Below are 26,334 nucleotides of genomic sequence, written 5' to 3' on the forward strand. Positions count from 1 at the left end.
AAAACCTTTGTGGGGTACAGTGAACACAATCTTTGTGGGGTACAGTGAACACAATCTTTGTGGGGTACAGTGAACACAATCTCATACTTCTGAAGCTTTGAGGGTGCTGCCTGTTCTATACTCCTCCTCCTCATCCATCCTTTTAGGTGTACAAACAATAGTAATTGGGGCCTAGTGTGCTTCTGTACGTGTGAAAAACATACACTTTTTTTTGATCATATTTCCTATTCCGCTATTCAATAAAAACCTTTGGGGCTCAATTAAATTGCGGAATAGTCTGTGTCGGTACGTGTGAGATCCACCTTTCCAAGTTTTTGGGGTTCATCTCATACTTCTGAAGCTTTGAGGGTGCTGCCTGTTCTATACTCCTCCTCCTCCTCTTCCTCATCCATCCTTTTAGGTGTACAAACAATAGTAATTGGGGCCTAGTGTGCTTCTGTACGTGTGAAAAACATACACTTTTTTTTGATCATATTTCCTATTCCGCTATTCAATAAAAACCTTTGTGGCTCAATTAAATTGCGGAATAGTCTGTGTCGGTACGTGTGAGATCCACCTTTCCAAGTTTTTGGGGTTCATCTCATACTTCTGAAGATTTGAGGGTGCTGCCTGTTCCATACTCCTCTTCCTCATCCTCCCTTTAGGGTAGGAAAAAATTTAATCGGGCCTAGTCTGTGTTTGTACGTGTGAGATACACAGTTTTTTATCCTATTCCGCTATTCAATACACACCCTTTTGGTGTAAAAAACATTAAATTGCGGCATAGTTTGCATATTTGACTGTGAGATACACCCGTGCGATACTGTTGTTCTTTTGTTCCGCTATTCAATAAAGACCTTTCTAGGGCAAGATCTTAAATTTCAGAAATATGAGGAGAGCGTCAAATAGGGGCCGTGGCCTGGGTCGTGGTGGTGCTGCTGCTAGAGCTCCTGTTGCAAGGAGAGGACGTGGTCGATCTGTGCCAGCTACACGCACAAGTGAAACACCTTCCTCAAGTGTGAGTAGGCAACAGAACCTGCATCAGTATTTGGTAGGGCATCATACGCCTCTAGAAGTGATGAGGCCAGAACACAGAGAGGCGATAGTAGATTGGTTTGCTGCTGACAGTGCCTCCAGTTCCTTCACATTGTCTCCCACCCAGTCTACTGCAGAAAGGTCAGAGTTGGCACCTGCAGCCAATGTCCAACCGTCTTTCACCTCACCCCCTTGCAAATCAGGCAAGCAGTCTGAGCCCCAAGCCATAGAGCAGTCTCTTATTCTTTTTGAGGACTCTGTCAGCAGGGTTTCCCAGGGCCATCCACCTAGCCCTGCCCCAGAAGTGGAAGAGATTGAGTGCAGCGATGCCCAACCACTTATTTCTCAAGATGAGTACATGGAAGGACCATCACAGCACGTCTCCGATGATGACGAAACGCAGGTGCCAACTGCTGCGGCGTTCAGCATTGTGGAGACCGACAGGGAGGGCAGGGGTGAAGACTGGGTGGAAGATGATGTGGAGGACGATGAGGTCCTCGACCCCACATGGAATGAAGGTCATGCAGGTGACCTGAGTAGTTTGGAGGAAGAGGCGGTGGTCGCACAGAGCCACCAGCACAGCAGAAGAGGGAGCAGGGTGCAGAAGCGGAGCGGCCGTGCCCTAGACACTACGCCTGCTACTGCCCAACGCAGCAAGGGAACGAGCGCACCAAAGTCAGCTCAAAAGAGTTCTCTAGCGTGGAAGTTCTTTAGAAAATGTGCTGATGACAGGACACAAGTGGTTTGCACCCTGTGCAATCAGAGCCTGAAGCGAGGCATAAACCTTCTCAACCTGAGCACAACCTGCATGATCAGGCATCTAAGTGCAAAGCACGAGCTGCAGTGGAGTACACACCTTCAAAACCAAGAAACGTCTCTGGCTCATCCTGCTTCCTCTTCTGCTGCAGTCTCGGCCGCTCCAGCCACCTCTGTAGTCATACCGGCACCTGCCACCCCGCAAACAGACGATCTGTCAGCAACACCACCACCTGGGTCACCAACAACCATCTCCACAATGTCCCGTGGAAGCGTTCAGCTTTCCATCTCCCAAACACTTGAGAGGAAGAGGAAGTACCCCCCTACCCACCCGCGATCCCTGGCCCTGAATGCCAGCATTTCACAATTATTGGCCTTTGAAATGCTGTCATTCCGTCTGGTGGAGACGCCCAGTTTTAAAAAGCTTATGTCGGTGGCTGTCCCACAGTACGTCGTGCCCAGCCGCCACTACTTTTCCAGGCAAGCCATCCCTTCCCTGCACAACCAAGTGGGGGGAAAAAATCAGGTGTGCACTGCGCAACGCCATCTGTGCCAAGGTCCACCTAACTACCGATACGTGGACCAGTAAGCACGGTCAGGGGCGTTATATCTCCCTAACGGCACACTGGGTAAATGCAGTGGCGGATGGGCCTGAGGCGGATAGCAATTTGGCACATGTCCTTCCACCACGGAGGATTGCAGGGCGCTTCAGTTTGCCTCCTGTTCCTAACTCATCCTACTCCGCTACCTCATCCTCTACCGCCTCCTCATCCGGACAGCGTAATACCTTCACCACCAACTTCAGCACGGCCAGGGCTAAACGACAGCAGGCAGTTTTACAACTTGCCTATTTGGGGGACAAACCACACACCACGCAGGAGTTGTGGAGGAGCATGGAACAGCAGACAAATGAGTGGTTGCTGCCAGCGAGCCTCAAGCCCGGCCTGGTGGTGTGCGATAACGGGCGAAATCTCATAGCAGCTCTGGGCCTAGCCGGTTTGACGCACATCCCTTGCCTGGCGCATGTGCTGAATTTGGTGGTGCAGAGGTTCCTTAAAAACTACCCCGATATGTCAGAGCTGCTGCAGAAAGTGCGGGCCGTCTGTGCGCACTTTCGGCGTTCTCCCCCTGCTGCTGCTCGCCTGGCAGGGCTGCAGCGTAACTTCGGCCTTCCCGCTCACCGCCTCATATGTGACGTGCCCACAAGGTGGAACTCCACCTTGCACATGCTGCAAAGACTGTGCGAGCAGCAGCAGGCCATAGTGGAGTTTCAGCTGCAGCACGCACGCGTGAGTCGCTCTGCGGAACAGCACCACTTCACCACCAATAACTGGGCCTCCATGCGAGACCTGTGTGCCTTGTTGCGCTGTTTTGAGTACTCCACCAACATGGCCAGTGGCAATGACGCCGTTCTCAGCTTAACTATCCCACTTCTATGCCTCCTTGAAAAAACTATTTGGGCGATGATGGAAGAGGATGTGGCACAGGATGAGGAGGAGGAGGAGGAGGAGGATGAAGAGGTAACATTTCAAAGGCTTTCAGGGCAGTCATTCGCAAGGGTCTCCGAGGGTGGGTTCCTGCACACACAAACGCCAGGGACACAATTGTCCAGCAGGGGCACAGTTCTGGAGGATGAGGAGGAGGAGGAGCTGGAGGAGGAGATGGAACCATGTTCACAGCAGGGTGGCACCCAGGCCAGCTCATGGCCATCACTGGTGCGTGGCTGGGGGGATACAGAGGACACGGACGATACACCTCCCACAGAGGACAGCCTTTCGTCGCCTCTGGGCAGCCTGGCACACATGAGCGATTACATGCTGCAGTGTCTCCACAACGACCGCCGAGTTGCCCACATTCTAACTTGTGCTGATTACTGGGTGGCCACGCTGCTGGATCCCCGTTACAAGGACAACGTACCGTCCTTAATTCACTCACTGGAGCGCGATCGCAAGATGCGCGAGTACAAGCGCACGCTGGTAGACGCGATGCTGCTGGCATTCCCATCTGACAGCGGGGCCACAGTGGAAGCACAAGGCAGAGGAGGAGGAGGAGGAGGTCGCCAACTCAACCAGGGCACCGCCAGCACCTCAGAAGGCAGGGTTAGCATGGCCGAAATGTGGAAAAGCTTTGTCAGCACGCCACAACAAACAGCAGCACCAGCAGCTCAGATGGAACGTCTTAGCAGGAGGCAGCATTTTACCAACATGGTGGAGCAGTATGTGTGCACACGCCTACATGTAGTGAATGAGGGGTCTGCCCCCTTCAACTTCTGGGTCTCCAAATTGGGCACATGGCCTGAGCTTGCCCTTTACGCCTTGGAGGTGCTGGCGTGCCCTGCAGCCAGTGTATTATCTGAACGGGTATTTAGCACGGCTGGGGGTGTTATAACAGACAAGCGCAGCCGCCTGTCCAGAGACAATGTGGACAAGCTCACGTTCATTAAAATGAACCAGGCATGGATCCCACGGGACTTTTCCATACCTTGTGCAGAATAGCAATGGATACCGACCTTACCCAGCCATTGTTCCATTTTTGCTCTTTCTCACTCTTTTGGGGTGTACCCTCATTTAAAATTTGTGAAAAGAAGCAGTGTTGGCTACCTCGTCCTCCTCCTCAGGGCCAGATTAACGTAGGGGCTATTGGAGCTGCAGCTCCAGGCCCCTACCTTTTATATAGGCCCCGGGTTGGCCATATTCACTGTGACCGCTCTTCTGTCACTTGTAAACACAGAAGTCTGGCTTCTATGCTCGCTTCCCCAGGCAGCACCCTCAGAACCTCCCCACACAGCGCGAAGGCCGGACAAGGAGGGACAGTTGCCGATGCATGGATGTGTTTATGGGCTTCAGAGACAGCATCCCATGTTGAATTAGGCATGCATGGCTGCACCCTTCCTCCTCTGGGTGCATGCCAAGGCACGGCCCTTAAGGCCCTTCAAAATCCTCAGCACCAAGACCATGATGCTCTTAATCCGGCCCTGGTCCTCCTCCACCGCCGCTTCCACCTACACCGCCCATAGGTGTGCGCAGCCTATTGCATTAGGGTGTGCACCCCAAAGTTGAAATACACATGCATGTGTTTGCCTACATGTACATGGCCCCGATACATTACTCTCCCTGCTGGCAAAGAGAAATAGAGCAGAGCAGGTGCGAGGGAGATCTTTCCCATCTCCTCACTGGCAAACAGAGCGATAATGCTATGTGCCCTAGGTGATTAGGGTGTGCCCAGGTACACCAGGCACACCCTGTGCGCACGCCTATGACACCTCCACATCCACCACCACCTCAACCTCCCTCCTACTCCATATGGGCCTCGTCCTTCAGAGATGAAGAACATTGTTTTATTTTTCTGTTTTTTTTTTGTTGTTTTAAGTTATTTCCCTATCCACATTTGTTTGCAGAGCACTTGCCATGCTCTTAACTACGTTTTGCTGCCATTTGCAGCACTCTAGCCCTTTCCATTGGTGTTTTAGAGCCATTTTAGTGCCTTAAAGTTCGGGTCCCCATTGACTTCAATGGGGTTCGGTGTCCGGGAAAAGTTCGGTAAAAGTCCGGGACACGGACATCTAGGTGTCCGCTCAACCCTATTAGTGAATCCTAAAAATAATTTGTATCATTGGCTCTAAAATTAATTACTAAATGCCCAGTGTGTATGAGGCCTTAAGCTGGCCACAGACAGGTTCAGCAGGAACCCGTGGAGATTCACATCGTGTATGGGCAGGCTAAATGTACGTGGGGGATCGTGCAAATTTCTTTTGGAAAGAAACACACACTGTCTATAGCTTAACTTACATGTGCAAGTTCCTCCATGCTGGACAGTGGATGTTGAAGACATTAACTGTGCAATTTGTTCGAGAGGCAGGTCTTATAGAGTGTGATCAAGTAATTGATCAGCAGATTGTCAAGCAGAGACTGCCACACATTGATCGAAATTCAGCAATAATTTGCAATATATAGTTCTAATGGGTCCACATACACTTCAACACAAAGATAAAGACCTTTTTTTTTAGCCATGTGAATGTTGTCTTTAAATTTCATTGGATTTGGCTGAAAATAATTGTCCCTTTTAACCACTTTACCCCCAGCCACTGTGCTGCTACTGCGGCACAGTGGCTCGTTCCCGTCCAGCGACGTAGACCTATGTCGCTGGACTCCTCCCCCTGTAGGCGGCGCTCGCGCGCCGCCGGAGGCGCGCTCCCGCTGTTTTCAGTCACAGCGGGAGTCGGGCCAGGGGAGGAGCAGCGGCGATCGCCGCCGCTCTTTCCCGATCGTCGGGGAATCGAGTGAGGAGATCCGCCCGCCTGTGTAAACAGAGCGGGTGGATCTCCTAAGTGACAGGGACTGACAGATTGGAGTGTTCAGCATAGCTGAACATCCGATCTGTCCTTCTGTCACTCAGTCACCTCCCCCCCCCCATACGTCAGTAAGCACCAGGCATACATTAACCCCTCCCTCTCCAATAAAATTAACCCCTTCACTGCCAGTGTCATTTTTACAGTAACAGTGCATATATATAGCACTGATTACTGCAGTAATGTCACTGGTACCCCCAAAAGTGTCAAAAATGTCAGTCAAGGGTCCGATCTGTCCGCCGCAATGTCGCAGTCCCGCAAAAAAAAAATCGCAGATCGCCGCCATTACTCGTTAAAAAAAAAACACCAAAAATGACAGAAATCTTTCCCGTAGTTAGTAAACGCAATAACTTTTGCGCAAACCAATCAAAATACGCTTATCGTGATTTTTTTTACCAAACATAGGTAGCAGAAAACAAATTGGCCAAAAATTTAAAAAAAATTTGATTTTTACATTTTTTTGGGGGGGAATTTCATATAAAAAAATGTTAAAAATATTGTTATTTTTTCAAAATAAACGCTGTTTTTTTGTTTATAGCGCAAAAAGTAAAAAGCGCACAGGTGATCAAATACCACCAAAAGAAAGCTCTGTTTGTGGGGAAAAAAAGGACGTAAATGTTGTTTGGGTACAGCGTCGCACGACCGCGCAATTGTCAGTTAAAGTCACACAGCCCCGAATGGCAAAAAGTGGCCTGGACGTAAGACAGCAAAATCCTCCGGTGGTAAAGTGGTTAAAATAGTATCCTTACCCTAACACTCTAGCTCTGTAAAATGAGCTCAATGTGTGTCTAGTACATTACTGCTGTTAAAGTGATTCTAAACACACATTGTTTAATGAACATTGCCCATTCAATTTCTGTATGTGGATGATGGCACTGCAATTATTTTAATTAAAAACCTATCTGAGTACCTTTTTCCTAATTGGTATACAGCTCTCACATGACCCAGCTCTTCCCAGTCTGTCTGCAGGGAAACATAAGCGGGAGGAGCTTCTAGTCTCTGCTGCTGGTCACATGTTCAAAAAAAAAAAAAAAAAACAGCCCTTGGAATACAGAATAAAAAATAATATCAATAAACTGACAAATATGTATTGGAAATGAAATCTTTATTATTTTTTGGCAATAACATGGTGTGGGCGGATTTCTGCCAGTCACAGGCTGTTTCACTCCCCTTCAGCCTGTGTCTAAGAATAAGAGGGAGGTGAAGCCTCCATCAATGTATATGTAATATCCCACCTCCATTATGTTTAGCTGGTTAGTGGGCATGGAGGAGGAGGGAGGGAGTGGGCTGTTATTTACCACTGTGTTTACGCCCACATGTGACTCTATAGTCACATGGACTGCTCGGATGTGATAGAGAGGAAATGCTCAGCATAGAAACTCACGGAAAACTGAGCATGTGCAGAACTGCCAACACATCTCTGCAATATTCATAGCTGCATTGGGGACATGAACAGAAGGTGGACATAGAGAACAGTAGAATCAGTCAGGTTTTTTTGCAGAATACAAAAAATAAATCTCGTAATACACCATTTATTGATAGTTTCTTATGAAGTAATTAGTGACACTTTAACCACTTAAGCCCCGGAGGATTTTCCTGCTAAAAGACCAGGGGGTATTTTGCGATTCGGCACTGCGTGACTTTAACGGACAATTGCGCGGTCGTGCGACGCTGTACCTAAACGAATTTGACGTCCTTTTTTTCCCACAAACAGAGCTTTCTTTTGGTGGTATTTGATCACCTGTGCGATTTTTTGATCACGCGCTATAAACAAAAAAAGAGCGATAATTTTGCAAAAATAGCAATATTTTTCACATTTTTTTATATGAAATTCCCCAAAAAAAAATGTAAAAATCAAAATTTTTTAACATTTTTGGCCAATTTGTTTTATCCTACCTATGTTTGGTAAAAAAAATCGCAAAAAGCGTATTTTGATTGGTTTGCGCAAAAGTTATCGCGTTTACTAACAAAGGGAAAGATTTTTGTCATTTTTGTTGTTTTTTTTTTTAACGCGTAATGGCGGCGATCTGCGATTTTTTTTGCGGTACTGCGACATTGCGGCGGACAGATCGGACCCTTGACTGACATTTTTGACACTTTTGGGGTTACCAGTGACATTTCTACAGTAATCAGTGCTATACATATGCACTGTTACTGTAAAAATACACTGGCAGTGAAGGGGTTAACTTTATTTGGGAGGGAGGGGCTGTGTGTGTCCCTAGGGGCGTGATTCTTACTGTGATTGGCTGTGGCTCTAGCTGTAAGGACACTGATCAACGGATCTACATACTAGATCCGAGTAATCAGTGTCTTTACAGCGATGAGAATGACAGGCAGCTTGTTTACACAAGCTGCCTGACATTCTCCCTCTTCCCCCGACGATCGCCGAGTGGCCGGCGGACATCGGGTCCGCTGGTCACACGCGCGGGGGGGTGCGTGACCGCGCGGGAGCGGGAGCGCGCCTCCGCGGGCGCGCGCTCGCTCCCCAGACCCTCCCAGGCTAGTGACGTTAATTAACGTCACTCTGCCTGGCAGGGGCTGACCGCCGCAGTAAATCTACTTGCGGCGGTCGGCAAGCAGTTAATGTCAGATTTCAGGATACATTTACACCACCGGATAGCAATATTTTTTGTGGCCAATAGAGCTGAGCATGGCAGAAGCTGAGCAGATGGGTTAAGGGAAAACTGACTATGGCATTGGTGACTCCTAGGGGCTCATTTATAAGGCAAAGGGGATATAATTATTCATTATACTTACATACACTGCAGCCTGCATTTAACAGCCCACTATTAAAATGTGGGCTGCGGTGTTAAGCTTAGGTAGCCCCATAGAGTTATCTCTGTTCAATGCAGCAGAGAGAGATCTGCGATTGGCCATATGACTTTGAGAGTTTAAGTGACCAGGCTCGCCTCCTGGTTTTTCTTCCATTTGGAAGAGTAGCACTTTGCTGGCTTTGAGTCATTGATCTGCTTTACATGATGCATCCTTCTCTTTCCTTTTGTTAAGCAGTGGTATGGTATTTACAATTTTTTTTAAAAGGTTCAGTAATCTTTTCATTCCTGTTGGATATGTTCTAAAAATGTATACATGTGTATATACAGTATGTCATTCTACAAGTAATCTGGTATTCACACTTATGTGTACTGATGCATTTGGGGGGGAAGGCGCTATAAAACTCCGGTCGTTGCATCTTCGGTTTCCATCAAAGCACACCTTTCACAGGGATAAAACACACCTTTTTACTGCTGAGAAACTCTTTAAATTATTTTCAGGTCTCTGGGAACATCTGGTAAAACCAAATAATTGGAAGTCAGTGGGAAAAAATCGTACACAGGTGGCCAATAGGAAAAATGCCCTCTACATAGATGACCAATGGGAAAAGTGCCCCTTACATTGGTGGTCATTGGGAAGTATGTCCCTTACTAGCGATGGGCCGGCACTGCACACCGCCAATCATAAGCAGCATGTGTATGTGCAGCTCCTGATCGGGAAATGCCTCATTGGGACTGCCTATGATTGGCAGGGTGCAGTGAGGTCCTACTGGGGGGCTCGATCTGAACATGCCCGAGCCCATCACTATCCCTTACATTGGTGGCCAGTATGAAGAATGCGTCTGGCATAGGTGACCATTGGGCAGAATGCCCCTTGCATAGGTGGCCATTGGGCAGAATGCCCCTTGCATAGGTGGCCATTGGGCAGAATGCCTCTTGCATAGATGGCCATTGGGCAGAATGCCCCTTTCATAGGTGGCCATTGGGAAGAATGCCCTTTACATAGGTGGCTAATGGCAAAAATTTCTCTTACATAGGTGGCCAATGGCAAAAATTCCCCTTACATTGGTGGTCAGTGGGAAGAATGTCCCTTACATTGATAGCTAATGGAAAGAATGTCCCTTACATTGGTGGTCAATGGGAACAATGTCCCTTACTTAGGTGGTCAGTGGGAAGAATGCCCTTTACATTGGTGGCCAGTAAGAAGAATGTCCCTCGTTAGCGATGGGCTCAGGTGTATTCAGATGGACCCTGCCAGGAAGCCGGCACTGCACACTGCCAATCATAGGCAGCATGTGTATGTGCAGCTGCCAATTGGGAAATGCCTCACTGCCTATGATTGGCGGTGTACAGTAAGGGCTTCTTGATGGGCTTGATCTGAACACGCCCAAGCCCATTATTATCCCTTACATTGGTGGCCAGTGGGAAGGATGCCCCTTACATAGGTGGCCATTGGGAAGAATGCCCCTTACATAGGTGGCTAATGGCAAAAATTCCCCTTACATAGGTGGCCAATGGGAAAAATGCCCCTTATGTTGGTGGCCAGTGGGAAGAATGTACCTTACATTGGTGTTCAATGGGAAAAATGTCCCTTACATTGGTGGTCAGTGGGAAGAATGCCCCTTACATAGGTGACCAGTGGGAAGATTTCCCCTTACATAGGTGGCAAATGGGAAAAATGACCCTTACCTAGGTGGCCAATTTGAAGAATGCCCCTTACATAAGTGGCCAATTTGAAGAATGCCCCTTACATTGGTGATCAGTGGGAAGAATGCCCCTACATTGGTCGTCAGTGGGAAGAATGCTCCTTACATTGGTGGTTATTGGGAAAAATGTCCCTTACATAGGTGCTTGTTCAGTGTGCAGCAGACAGCAATGTGCAAAGCAATAGAGCCTGAATGACTCAGAGTACTGCTGTTTCCACTTCCAGTCTGAGTCATACTGCTCAAGGAACTGCTTAAAAAACAGACTTAAGGCACTTGATATAAACTCTATGTAAAACTTATTGAAATTATTTTTTAATAAAAGCACAACTGTAATAAATGTTTTTTTTTTGTGTGTATATATGGAGAACGCCTTTTAAAGTGAAATATTTTATGATTCTTTATACTTAATCCAATTACTGTCTTGCCTCTATAATTTACAGAAACGCTTTGAAAATCTTAATGTTCTGTCTCTGAAGCAATCAGAAGGAGAGAATATATATGAGGTAAAGAATTCCCATTAACAGATCTGTACAGTAAACCCCCGCTCCATCGCGGTTCAGTTTTTGTGGTCCCGATATATCGCGGTTTTTTTTGTAATGTTATTTTACTATATAAATCATTAAAAATGAAATATTTTTGTGTTTTCCATAGCTCTTGCTATGTCTCTCAGTATCTTTTATGTGTTTAAATGAGTTTCTATTGTTTTAAAAGTGTGTTTAAAGACCTTAAAATGCTTCTACACGTACAGTGACAGTAAAAAAATCATGCCTACAATGCATTTTAATAGGGCTTTTCTATTTAGCGGATTTTCACTTTTCGCGGCTGGGTCCGGAACGTAACCCCCGCAATGGAGGGGGGTTTACTGTACTTTAGTTATCAACTGCATGTTACCAGCACTCGCCTAGCTTTTAATCTTTTATCTAATGTCAAATATCATGTGTCATCAGTGCACCCTGTATTTAATGTTTATTTGTAAATATAAATATATATATATAACAGTAAATGACAGTAAATAAATACAACACATATATAAATCATCAAAAAAAAAAAAAAAAAAAAAAACGAAAAAGAACAAAAATAATAATTTACTGTATATGATATGTAAAATAAGAGACTCAAACCATTATATTTTCCAATAATAATATATATGATATATAAAATAAAAAAAGACTCGAACAATTGTACTTTCCAATATTATTATATATGACATATTATGTAAGGAAATACAACACAAATATAAATCATCAATCTTAAAGTGGAAAAGAGATAGATAGCCTCGCGCTTATGGTAAATGGTAATATATATATATATATATATATATAAAATAAATAAATAAATGTGAATAAATATATGTGAATAAATATACTGGTGTGCAATTGTAGCTGCTGCTAAAAAGATAAAGTGCTAGTGCCTTTACAGTGATAAATACCAAATAGTTCAGCGCTGCTACCTAAATAAATATGGTTCACAATTGTGCAAATAAGATATGTGCAAATTCAACGAAAAAATATTCAACAAAAAAACTCCAGTTGATCAACGGCAATGATAACCAACAAACCAAAGTCCTTCGTGCTCTAGTGGAATAAGTTATAAATCCAATAAATAAATAGATATATATAAATATAGAAAAATAGTGTCCATTAAGTGCATATAAAGAAAGTGCAGTGCTGAAGTAGCAGCGCTGAACTATGTTGTATTAATCTTAAAGCGGAGTTCCAGCCTTTTCTGTGTTTATTAAGTCAGCAGCAACAAAAAGTGTACCTGTCCTACGATCCAGCGATGCGGCCACAGGAAGCCACGATCCCCTCCCACTGTTTTTGGAGGCGCTGGCATCACTAGTGTGGGCACCCGGCTGTGACAGCTTGCGTCTTGATTGGCCAGCAATCTTCTGGGGCCTTTGATGTGTCCCAGAAGATTGCAGGGAGGAAGGGGGGGCGCTCCGAGCAGAAGTGGGAGCGGGTACCTGTCAAAACTAGGTACCCCCCCCCCCAAAAAAAAAATGTGGCATGTCAGGGGGTTAGGACTACTTAAAGCGGAATTTCCACTTTTGGGTGGGACTCTGCTTTAGATAAATAAATAAAAAGAATAATATATATGATATGTAAAACAGGATAGATCTAAACCGTTCTAAATTATAATAACATATATATGATCTAAAAATAAAATAGACTCAAACCATTATATAAAAATATAAAATATACATTATATAAAAAATAAAACAATTATAAATTTCAATGATAATATAAATAATATATAAAAAGACATAGACTCATATTTTCCAATGAAAATCTATAATATATAAAATAAAATAGACCCAAACAATTATAGTGTCCAGTAATAATATACTGTATATTAATATATAAATTATAATAACATATATATGATCTAAAAATAAAATAGACTCAAACCATTATATAAAAATATAAAATATACATTATATAAAAAATAAAACAATTATAAATTTCAATGATAATATTAATAATATATAAAAAGACATAGACTCATATTTTCCAATGAAAATCTATAATATATAAAATAAAATAGACCCAAACAATTATAGTGTCCAGTAATAATATACTGTATATTAATATATAAAATAAAACAGATTGAAACAATTATAGTTTCCCTTTAACCCTTATAGTTTCCAGTATATGACCAATGACAGACATATCCAATACCATAACTAAGTGCATAGTCTGTAGCTCTCCTTCAGCTGTGTCTAATTGCCCCATGTTGGTATTGTACCCACTGAAGTATGATATAGGCAAGTAACAGAGGGATCACTTTGACGCCAGCTTGTACATGTATTGCAATGTATATGAACTAAAAATCCCTGTTTTTATGCCCAGTTTGCTAGAAAGGGTGTACAGCAGTGTCCAGAGGGTGCATTCGGAATTTTTAGTGTTAACATGGAGTCACCCCCTCTTTAGCACCTGATGAGTTATACACATATGTATAAGCTATTTGAATTTGAGCACAAACATATCTTATTTGTTTTATAAAATAAAATAACCTCGAACAATCATAGATTTCAATAATAATATATATGATATTTAAAATAAAATAGACTCAAACCATTATAGTTTCTAACTGTAATACAAATAATAAAAAAAAATGACATAGACTCAAACTGTTATAGTTTCCAATAAGATAAATATGATATATAAAATAAAATAGACTAAAGCAATAATAGATTCCAATAAGAATAATATATACAGTATTATTTATAAAATAAAATAGACTCAAACAACTATAGATTCCGGTATTAATATTATAAATGATATATAAAATGAAATAGATTCAAACTGTTATAATTTCCAATAAAAATATGCATGATCCCGTATTTTCCAGGGTATAAGACGTCTTATACGCCGAGTATAAAAATCTCCAAGGTAAGTAAGTGTAATCTCTCGAAGCACTTGGCTGTCTGTGCCCAATTAATCTCCAAGGTACCGTAAATGTAATCGCTCATATATCTCCAAGGTACCCTAAATGCAGTGGTGTATTTTGGTTTTGAGCTGCTCTAGGCAAGACTAAAATTGGGCGCCCCCCTCCCCCTCCTATGTAAATTTGCCCCACCCCTTCCTGTTTAACAGATGTGACTCCCTCCAAAATTGAAGGACTACAAGTCCCAGCAAGAACCCCTGAGATCTCACGAGGGGGGGGGGAGAGAGAGAGGGAGGTGGGTAAGGGAGGGTGAGGGAGAATGAGAGATGGAGAAGGTGGTGGGAGAGAGAGAGGGTTTTTCAGAGAGAAGGGGGGGGTGAGAGAGAGAGAGAGAGGAGGGTGAGAGAGAGAGAGAGAGGAGGGTAAGAGAGAGGAGGGTGAGAGAGAGAGAGAGAAGAGAGGGAGAGGGGGAGAGAGAGGGAGTGGGGGAGAGATAGAGAGAGGGGGGTGGTGGGAGAGAGGGGGATATGGGTCGGAGAGAGAGGAAGAGGGGGTGGAAGGGAGAGGGGGTGGGAGAGAGAAGGAGGGGGGTGGGAGAAGGTGTGATGTCACTGATTGCTAGACGCCAGGCGGCTCTAGCAACCAGTGGCTAATGGAGTCTCAGATGGAGGCAAGGGTGGCTATTTTGCTGCCCCCCTGCAAAGTGCCACCCTAGGCCTGAGCCTTGTTGGCCTAGGCCAAAATACAGCACTGCCTAAATGTAATCGCTCATATATCTCCAAGGTACCGTAAGTATAAGTATTACCGGTAGATGTAATCTCTCAAGGCGCTGGCTGTGCGGGAATCCTGTACCGGTATACCGTATGTACCGTAGCTTCCGCTACATACAGTGTACCGCGCTGAGCCAATCATGGTGAGCGATGTATTCTATTATTGAATGCAAAGCCTGCTCGGATTGGCGGAGTCAGAGAGAGTAACATCAGCCCGCCTCTCTGACTCCACCAATCCGAGCAGGCTTTGCATTCAATAATAGAATACATCACTCACTGTGATTGGCTTAGCGCGGTACACTGTATGTAGCCGAAGCTACGGTACATACAGTATACCGGTACAGGATTCCCGCACAGCCAGCCCCTTGAGAGATTACATCTACCGGTAATACTTACGGTACCGCGGAGATATATGAGAGATTACATTTACAGTACTTCCGGTACCTTGGAAATATATGAGAGAATACATTTACAGTACTTATGGTACCTTGGAGATTAATAGGGCACAGACAGCCAGCGCTTTGAGAGATTACATCTAATACTTTCTTACAGTACCTTGGAGATATGAGAGATCTGATAAATCTGATGTTTTTCATTGGTGTGGCCTTGCTTCGGAAGGGGGGTAGTCTTATACGGCGAGTAAAGCCTAAAACCTATGTTTTAACTTGAAAATTAGGGGGGTCGCCCAGTCATCTTATACCCCGGAAAATGCGGTATATAAAATAGATTTAAACAATAATAGATTCCATTAATTATATACATTATATAAAAAATAAAACAATTATAAATTACAATGATAATATAAATAATATATAAAAAGATATAGACTCATAATTTCCAATGAAAATCTATAATATATAAAATAAAATAGACCCAAACAATTATAGTGTCCAGTAATAATAATATACTGTATATTAATATATAAAATAAAACAGATTGAAACAATTATAGTTTACCTTTAACCCTTTTCTTTCTGAATCTCAGGGGCTAAATTTGGAGGACTGCTCCATGTATGAAGACATTTCCCGTGGTCTGCAGGCCACCTATGAGGATGTGGGCTCCCTGCGGGTCGGTAATATCCAGCTGGAGAAGCCTTAAATGGTGGCACTGCCAGGACAAGATGAAGCACAGTATATTGTATATCAGTTTGTTTGACTCACTGTGTATACCTGCCATATATTCATTTTTTTGTACTAAAATGCTTTATGTCGATCTGCTTTGTTTTGCAAGGTTTGATTTAGCCCACGTTAACCTGTCCTGCTTCCTAATTGCACCAAAGAGCAACATGGCCAATACACTTTTAACACATTGTAAACCTGTGTCTAAATTTCTAGCAATTTTAAAATAGACTCAAACCATTATGGATTCCAATAATAACATAAGTTATATATAAAATAAAATAGACACTCAAACCATTATAAATTCCAAAAATAACAGAAATTATAAATAAAATAAAATAGACTCAAACCATTAAAGATTCCAATAATAATATACATTATATGACTTAAAATAAATTTAGATTCCAATATTATTATACTGTATATGGTATATAAAATAAACTGGCCTCCCTGCCTGTCAAACTGTCAATTTAGGTCAATAGGAGTGGACCACAACCATGAGCTAAAATATTGGCTTGCGCTTGCAGTGGGGTATTTTAATAGCTTTCTTTGTGTATAAGACGCATTGTGTGTAATAGCTAACCAATAACTAGGTACAGCAATATATTATCAAGTATTTCAGTATTTTGTACTTTTAATATTTAATGACATTTATAGGGAATATGTAATCAATAAAAGCAGGATTGGACATGGAGCAGATCACTAATTAGACAATGTAACATATCAACTCTCTTAACAGCACCTGCATAAATGTAGCCAATCCCTACCAGTCTGCCATCCCATGTGATTCCATACAGCCAATTATGAAAAGCAGAATACTTATCAGGCCCCATTCACACTCTTACGTTTTAATGCATAAATTAGGGTATGCTAACATTTAGGTGTTAAGGCAGGGGTCTCCAAACTTTCTAAACAAATGGCCAGTTTACTGGCCTTTAGACCTAAGGGTGGCCGGACTGTGGCCATTGGGAGTAGAAATTGTCCTGGTGCCAGTGGGAGTAAACAATGCATCTTTAGTAATAGGGGGAGGAAAATCACCCCAATATTGGTGTCAACGAGAGTAATAGTGCCCCATTGTTGGCGTCAGGAGGATGAATAGTGCCCCATGGTTGGTGTCAGTAGAAGGAATAGTGCCCCATTGTTGCTGTCAGTGGAATGAATAGTGCCCTATGGTTTGTGTCAGTGGGAGGAATAGTGTCTCATGGTTAGTGTCAGTGGGAAGTATAGTGCCCCATTGTTGGGATCAGTAGGAGGAATAGTGCCCTATAGTTGGTGTTAGTGGGAGGAATTGTGCCCCTTAGTTGGTGTCAGTGGGAGGAATAGAGCCCCATCGTTCTTGTCAGTGGGAGGAATAGTACCCCATTGTTGGTGTCAGTGGGAGGATTAGTGCTCCATCAATGGTGTCAGTGAGAGGAATAGTGTCTTGTATCAGTGGGAGGAAAAGTACCCTAAGGCCCAGATAAAGGCAAGCAAAGGGCTGCAGTTTGGAAACCACTGTGTTAAAGGAGATGTATGGCTTTTTTTTTTTTTTTTTTCCAGAATTATACTTACCTAGGTGGATGCAGCATCGATCCGATGCTACATCTGCCCCCTGGTGCCTCTGCACTGAGAACCGAGTGATCGAACACCGCCGATCGCTCGGTTCTGACAGCTCCCTAAGCAGAGAGCTGGTGACTGTCAGTCAGTAGCTCTCCTCTCTGCTCCCTCCTCGCTCATTGGAATGCTGGGCTGTAGAGAGGTGAGGAACGGCCAGCTCAGGCTAAGAGGCTGAGCCTGGTGTTTGTCCAGGCGCCTGGCAGATCCCGACTTCCATTGTCATGATGACATGATGCCTTGACTGACTTCTGTGGCATCAGCAGCCAGCCCATCCCCTGCTGAAAAACAGGTTACAGGAATGCAAAATGAATTGCACTCCTGTGATCCATAGGAGAAGTACAGCCAAACTAGCTTTGGCTATACTTCTGCTTTAGACTCGATTCACGCTAGCGCGACTTGTCAGGCGACTTGTCAGCCTGACAAGTCGCGCTCCCTCGCGATCCATTGACTGCTACAGGACCCGTTCTATTAGGAGCGACACAAGTCACTCCGACTTAGAAAAAGGGTCCTGTACTACTTCGGGGCAACCTCGGAGTGACTTGCATAGACTTCCATTATGTGAAGTCCATGCAAGTCGCTCCGAAGTCGTGGTGCATGGGAATGCACAAGTCGCCCCCGAAGTAGTACAGAGTCGTGCCGCCCCAGTGTGAACCGAGCCTTAAGGCAATGTTATGGGTAAAGCCTATTAACATCTGTGCATTGCTCTGCTCCACTTTAATGCGTTTTGGGACCTACAGAATTCAATGGTAACATATAAAAATGCATGTATGGTCCGACATCTGGGCTAACACTAAATCCTCCTCTTCAAACACAGTTGCTGTGGGAGCCTCCTATAAGGTATTCACACGCAGGGGCAGACTGGCAACTTTCAGCCCAGGGGGCAAGTACAAACCAGAGGCCCTTGGTGCAGCGACTCGGTCCCCCTCCCATTCTCCCTATTCCCATCCTCCTCTTGATCCCTATTCCAGGCTGAAGCTCTGCTCCAGGTATTATTATTATTAATAATGATTTCTATAGCGCCAGCAATTTACGCAGGGCTTTACAATATTAGAGAGAGACAGTACATATACAATACAATAAAATACAAGAGGATTTAGAGGGCCCTGCTCAGAAGGTACTCTGTACTCATCAGCTGAATCTGGGTTCCCAACCTGGCCAGCAAGGGGCGGTTGGGAGGAACTGCGACAGTTGCTGGCTAGGGGAGGAGAGTCTCCAGTGGGGCATGGAACTGGCCTCTGCTTAGACACAGTTTACACCATCCATGCTGGGGAGGGAAGCCTATGCTGTCCTTGTCTTCATCCCGCACTCAGTAGGTCAGTGGCAGAGATTTTTTACTTCCCTTCACCAGGAATCCTTTAGGCATGTCTATGGCAGAAGTGGTGAAGCCTTTATACAGGACATCAGAGCGGCCCAGGGGACATTTGCCCCCCTGCACCCTGGCCCAGTCCTCCCCTGTTCACACGTTGGTATTTGGTCCCCTCCAGAATTGCTAAATTTGCACTTAGCCATTTGGCACTCTGCTTTCGCAGGCTGCTTGGAGCTGGGTACTCAATTCCATATTTGGTGGCAATGTCCGATCATTACCACATTTTGGACTGAGGTTTTCAATCTAGCCTCCAAAATGTTTGATACTCAATCTCCCCTGACCCGGGACAGGACTTCTAAACCTGAAGCCGGATTCTCTCACCCGTAAGCAATTTAAACTTCTCATCCAGCTCCTTACAGCCGCAGAGTAGACGTTAGCCAAAGCATGGAAATGAGCTAAATCCCTGAACATTCTAGAAAGAAAAAAACGAATGAATCGCACCATGCTACACGCCAAGATCGAAGCCTTGGATAATGATATTCTAACAAAATTAGACTCCCTATGGAAGCCATGGATCACTCAAGAACTTCCACCAGACTTTACCAAACTAGTATTACTCTTTGCAATTCTTTTACAACTATTTACTTTTATTTTGAAAACCTAATAAAGTACTTTGAACAAGAAAATTCATGTATGGTGCCCTTTGCATGCATTTTTATGTGTTTTAGCCCCTGGTTACAAGGCTAAATAGCTTTCCTGTTTGTCAATATGAAATACGCAAGAGGCATGAGAATGCAAAAAACGTGCATGTGAACACATGTGCAACACACATGCATTGGAAAATGATGTTAAGAATGAATGAAAACAGGAGCACAAAGGTTTGTACCCGCTACTAGGGCTTCCTCATGCTTTCCTTACGCAGGACATACACAGTTAGTTTTTTGTTGGAACGTTTTTACAAAATTCTGAAAAATCATTCATCAGAGCATTCAATAATGCCATTGAGGAGTCAATTAATATATTTCAGAGACCCTTAAAAATGTACTGGGATTGAAATGCCAATGTAAAGAACTTTAATGTTCAATTTTTTATGTTCCAGTATTATGCAAATAAAGATACAACTAAACACATAAAAGAGCCTTCGAATATTTAAAAATGAAGAGAAGGGCCCAAAAGGGCCTATAATGTAGGGAAGCCGCCCCCGGATGAGTTGGGGGGTGTTCTCTCAGACGTTATTCTTCTCATGTTGGGACTTTAACAGCTAGTGGGTTTGTCATACATTGAAAATGCACACAAAAATTGTTAAAATAACATTTTTATTATTTGACATTAACATAGAGATAATACTATAAACTATATAAAAAAAGCGGTTACAACCATAGTATTGGTATGATTGCCTGAGTCAATTTCATGTGGATATAGTACTATAAAGTCCTACGCGTATAGTACTATATCCACATGGAATTGGCTCAGGCAATGATACCAATACTATGGTTGTAACCGCTTTTTTTATGGTTGTATGGTTGTAACCGCTTTTTTTATGGTTGTATGGTTGTAACCGCTTTTTTATACAGTTTATAGTTTTATAGCCGTTAAAGTCCCAACATGAGAAGAATAATGTCTGAGAGAACACCCTCCAACTCATCCGGAGGCGGCTTCTCTACATTATAGGTCCTTTTGGGCCCTTCTCTCTCTTAATTTTTATATGTTTACAATCATAGGTGTGCACAGCGTTTTGCATTAAGCCTCGTACACACGCATCAAAAATCGGCAGGGAATTTTCGTCCAACGACCGATCGGCCGATTTTAGGCTTGTTAGTATGATGCTTCCGACAACCGACTCCGACTTTTCGGCCGAAAAAAATCTGGTGTAGAGGCTATAAAATTTTTGTCCGCCGTCAAAACACGGCCGATTTTCGTGCAGTCAGTACAGATTTCGACAGGGAAAAATCTATTGAGCAAGACTGGGCATGCTCAGAGAAGAAAGAACACAAAGAAAGCAATCCAACACATGACATCACTTCTGAAGTAGAATTTTGTCTGGCGAGAAAATTTGTGTGCAGTCTAGGCACATTCCAACCAACACAACACCACTCTGGACAAAAGACGGACGATCGGTCGGCCGATAATCGTTGCGTGTGTACGAGGCTTTAGGGTGTGCACCCCGAAGGTCAAACACATATTTGAGTGTGCATGTGTATATACTGACAGTGTCAGTAGAGCAGCAGATGGTGTCAAAAGGGCAGAGATTGGTGTCAGCAGGGCAGTGGATGGTGTCAATAGTTTTGTTTTTATTATTTTTTACAATTTTATTATTTTATTATTTTTTTTTACAATTTTTTTTAGCAGAAAAAAAGAAAAAAAATATCAGGGGTCTAAACAGGGGGAATATGTGCCACAGGGGGTGATTAGGGTGTCCCACCTGGGACACCCTGTAGGCACACCAATGTTTACAATTATGGATGTGGCTGTGGATGTTTGTCCTTAGAACCCATATCTTTATTTGAAAGCCTTCGAATATTACATACAGTAGAAGATGATCGATTTGTCCCCATTTACCATTAAAAAAATCAAGCAAATGTTCCAAAATTATTTTTTTAAATGAAGTTCTACTGATGTATGGCTTTATTAGCTTTATTCTCTGTCCTGGTCTGCAGGTATGTTGCTCTACACTATACAGGGCAGACTGCAGACAATTCTAATGTATACAAAGCAATGTTCTAATTGACCTGGGCCTATGATGACCGTTCTCAAAGGAAAGAAGAGCGGAGGTAAGAGGTTATAGTAACCCCATTACATACATAAGTGTCACCAAGATGTGCTGACATTAAGTAGATTGGCAAACTAAGGCCTCTTAGATGGAAAAGACTCTTTAGTGGAATAATTATGTTTAAGTACAAAATGATAGAAGACCGAATGGTCTAAACCAAGGGTCTCAAAGGGCTAGTTTACTGTCCTTCAAGCTATAAGGGGCTGTACTGTGGCCAGTGTGAATACACAATGCCATATTGCTGGTTTTATTGGAAAGAATAGTGCTCCATCATTGGCGTCAGTGGGAAGAGTAGTGCCCCATCAATGGTATTGGTGGGAGGAATAGTGCCCCTAAAGGCAAGCAAAGGGGCAACTTCCGATCCTTGAGCTATGGTTTGGGGACCACTGGTGTAAACTATAATTTTTGAATAAAGCTTACGTTTAGTTAAGGTACAAACAAATCCGCACAAGGGATGTACTTACATTCAATAAGAAGTGTCCCTCGTGCTGGTGCCAGCTGTCCTAGTTTGAATCTTCCGTCCTCTGACCCCCCCCCCACACACACCCTTGCAGCAGTAATCTTCTGGTGCGGCAGGAGTTAAAGTATAACTAATTTAGTTTTCGGTTAGAGTGGAGAAGGATTAGAACATCTGTCAGTTTATATTGCTGTCTGTGCCCCCATTAGGGAGATTTGTCCTCTTTACCATTAACATTGAAAGTGAAAGTAAAAGTAAAAGAAAATGGCACATTTTGGGTTGCCCCCAGAAAAGTAATAGAGGGGGAAATCTTCCACTGGTGACCTGGGGGGGGGGGGGGGTTTAGGGTTATAACCCTTGTTGGTTTATTTTTTTGCCATCTGTGTCACATTGGGAAGTGGTACCTTCGCTTCCTGTCCCATAGCCAATTTCCTTTCACTTCCTGTTTTAGCTGTGGGACAGGAAGTGATGTTAAAACTCCCCAATGGGACACAGATGGCAAAAAATTAAACCAACATGGGTTATTAAAACCCTCCCTTACTCTATCCGAAAAAAAAAAAAAAATGTCCCTATAGTTCTACTTGAATACAACCACTAAACCTATCAAAGGTACTCTTCAAAAGTGCCAACTACGCCCATCCTTTCCACCTCCTCCTTCATTTATAGAAGTTGTACTATAGCTTTCATCAATGAAAAGTGCTTCATGAATGCAGGATGGGCGGATGAATGAAAGGTCCACCTTCTCGATTCATAGAGCGTGGTAATCTTCTGGTGCTATGGGTGTGTGTGGTGGGAAGGGCAGGGGACAGAAGATTTTAACATAGGACAGCCAACACCAGTACTAACACAAAGGAATGTATGTACTGTCCCTTATGCTGATTTTTAAAAAAGATTGAACTAAACGGTGTTGATCAAAATGGCTGTGTGACATTTTTATGGTATGGCTAATATACTGTATATATAAGACCACATGGACAGGTCAGGTCATTTAGCACATATCAAAGCCATTTAAAAATTCCTTAATTCTATATTCTTTCCCCTTGCCATCTTGAAAAACTTTGTCTGTGTTTTCTAAATGTATAAGTCAGGCATTTTCATTTCCTACATTGAAAAATCAAAATATTAAAGCGTAACTCCACTTTTGTTGGGGAAAAAAAACATTCCCTTCTGGGTGATTTCTGTACATTACAAGGATTTTAACAAACGTTGTTGCCGATTTCTACCTTTTGTTATTCTGAAGAAATCCCTGTGTGTTTATCTGTATCCATGTGGGAAAGTGAGTCTAATGGGAGTGGTTTCATAATGATCAATCAGCTGTGCACCTGCAGGGATCTTATGAGGAAAGCTGCTCGGTCTGCATCCCTTTAGCCGTGATTTCTTTTTGGAAATATTTCACCAAAAATTACATTTTTTCAGGGGATTCCTGAATTCTGACTTGTATCTTAGTGCAGACTTCTGAGAAAATTGATGAGCCAATCACACAAGCAGGAAATGATATTTCTGGGGGGCGTTCTGTTCACATTCTGTGTGCAGAACACCTCCAGACGGCCATATTGCATTTTCAGAAAATTACAGAGCTGCAGATTGAAAAGGAAAGGTAATTTTTAATAACATTTAATTACAAAATGACTTGTTTCACACTTGTATAAGCTATATATATTTTTTTTTCATGATTTGCTTTTTTCTTCCCCAAAAATTTTGAGTTATATTTTAGGAAAAGATGAAACTGTCCTTTTTTTTTTCTTACTTTTATCTTGAAACTTAGTAAAAAATGCACCATCATCACCAGCTAGCTTAAACCGGGTGAGATTCGCTCAGTGGGTGGTCCTGTCAGCCACTTCCCTTCCAACATCCCAACATCCTTCAGTTAGATGCTGCTGCAAATCAGATGCAGCTGCTGTTCAAAATGCAATAGCCCAGTCGGGGGATTTGTCCATCCGCACTGTATAGTGTGGATGGAAGAACCAATTTGATTTTTTTAAATAGCTTGCAGAGTGCAGACTGAATGAAGAAAATCTATAAGTGTATGGCCAGTTTAGGTAATTTGGTAGCTCTCGTGTTGGCAGCTAGCTATCTTTCTATTCATCTATCCATTTTGACTTTTTTTAATCAGATTGTATTTACTAAAGAAAAAATGTTTAAATGACATACACATTCAACTACTTGCTACCCGCCCATAGTACATTTACTGCTGGCAGGAGCAGCTACAGGCTAGGCGATGTACCGGTATGTTGCACGGCACATTCACACTGTGGACACAACAAATCATAGTGCTTGGTACCTGGCCGTTGGGAGCAGCCAGGGTATCATGTGATCGCTAAGACCAATCCTAGCGATTACATGTAAGCAAAACTGTCATGAATGGCTTCCACTTGCTTACTTTTTTAATGGTGTGATTGGTCCACAGCTATCACATACAGTATCTCACAAAAGTGAGTACACCCCTCACATTTTTGTAAAAATGTTATTATATCTTTTCATGTGACAACACTGAAGAAATTACACCTTGCTACAATGAAAAGTAGTGAGTGTACTGGTCTCCCCCCACAAGACCTAAAGAGTAACCACACACAATAACCTTAAAGGTCTACATCACGTGTGTCAAATGCAAGGCTCAGACTCCTGGCCCCCAAGCCATTGCATGTGGCCCTCGCACCTCTCCTTGGGTGTGGGTGTGATTTTTTTTTTTTTGGGGGGGGCAGCATTTTATTCTTGGACCCAGGCAGCACAATGTCTTGGGCCAGCCCTGTGTACAGCTTGTATAACAGTGTGCATTTGCTGCCCCCTTAAAATAATTCAAATAACTCAACACACAGCCATTAATCTGTAAACCGCTGGCAACAAAAGTGAGTACACCCCTAAGTGTAAATGTCCACATTGGGCCCAATTAGCCATTTTCCCTCCCCAGTGGCATTAGTGTTACAAGGTCTCAGGTGTGAATGTGGGGAAGGTGTGTCAAATTTGGTGTTATCGCTCTCTCTCTCATACTGGTCACTGGAAGTTCAACATGGCACCTCATAGCAAAGAACTCTCTGAGGATCTGAAAAAAATAATTGTTACTCTACATAAAGATGGCCTAGGCTATAACAAGATTGTCGAAATTCTGAAACTGAGCTGGAGCACAGTGGCCAAGACCATACAGTGGTTTAACAGGACAGGTTCCAATCAGAACAGGCCATGCCATGGTTGACCAAAGAAGTTGAATGCACGTGCTCAGCATCATTTTTAGACGTTGTCTTTGGGAAATAGACGTAGTCAGGGTCAGCCTGTCAGTGATCAGACCATACGCCACACACTTCATCAAATTGGTCTGCATGGCCGTCATCCCAGAAGGAAGCCTCTTCTAAAGATGATGCACAAGAAAGCCTGCAAACTGTTTGCTGAAGACAAGCAGACTAAGGACATGGATTACTGGAACCATGTCCTGTGGTCTGATGAGACCAAGATAAAACGTATTTGGTTCAGATGGTGTCAAGCGTATGTGGCGGCAACCAGGTGAGGAGTACAAAGACAAGCTAAAAAAGCTGATGGTAGGGGTGATGGACTGGCCAAGCATGTCTCCAGACCTTTTGAGCATCTGTGGGGCATCCTCAAATGGAAGGTGGAGGAGCGCAAGGTCTCTAACATCAACCAGCTCTGTGATGTCGTCATGGAGGAGTGGAAGAGGTCTCCAGTGGCAACCATTGAAGCTCTGGTGAACTCCATGCCCAAGAGGGCTAAGGCAGTGCTGGAAAATAATGGTGGCCACAAAAAAGTTTGACACTTTGGGCCCAGTTTGGACATTTCCACTTAGGGGTGTACTCACTTTTATTGTCAGCGGTTTAGACATTAATGGCTGTGTGTTGAGTTATTTTGAGGGGACAGCAAATTTACACTGTTATACAAGCTGTACACACACTACTTTACATTGTAGCAAAGTGTAATTTCTTCAGTGTTGTCACATGAAAACATATAATAAAATATTTACAAAAATGTGAGGGGTGTACTCACTTTTGTGAGATACTGTATATACAATAGTTTATACAGTAGACTCTATAACATTCACCCAGACTAAATAATATACACTGATTTGGGTTATTTTTTACCAAAGAAATGTAGCCAACCAGATTTTGGCCTAAATTTACAAAGAAACATAATGTTTGCAAGTTTTATAACAGAAAAACTTCAGAATTTTTGGTATATTTTCATTTATATAGCAAAAAAATTAAAAATCTAGTGGTGATTAAATACCACCAAACGAAAGCGCTATTTGTGTGAAAAAATGATATAAATTCCCTTTGCGTAGAGTGTTGCATGACTGAGCAATTGCCAGTTAAGGTTGCAGCCAAGTGGGCT

The 26,334-nt window shown here is 43.2% G+C and overlaps 1 protein-coding gene across 1 annotated transcript in view; it reads left to right on the forward strand.

The window, feature by feature from the left end:
• Positions 1-16,106, forward strand: part of CD79A (CD79a molecule) — a 56,070-nt gene extending 39,964 nt beyond the window's left edge. The window contains exons 4-5 of the mRNA XM_082273126.1: positions 11,036-11,098; positions 15,737-16,106. Of these exons, the coding sequence (XP_082129252.1) occupies positions 11,036-11,098; positions 15,737-15,850 (177 nt within the window). The 3' untranslated portion in view covers positions 15,851-16,106. The remainder of the gene's footprint in view (positions 1-11,035; positions 11,099-15,736) is intronic.
• Positions 16,107-26,334: the final 10,228 nt, after the last annotated feature.

The sequence above is a fragment of the Pelophylax lessonae genome (genome assembly GCF_965119305.1).
Source record: "Pelophylax lessonae genome assembly, chromosome: 12".
In the NCBI taxonomy this organism is placed as follows: Eukaryota; Metazoa; Chordata; class Amphibia; order Anura; family Ranidae; genus Pelophylax; species Pelophylax lessonae.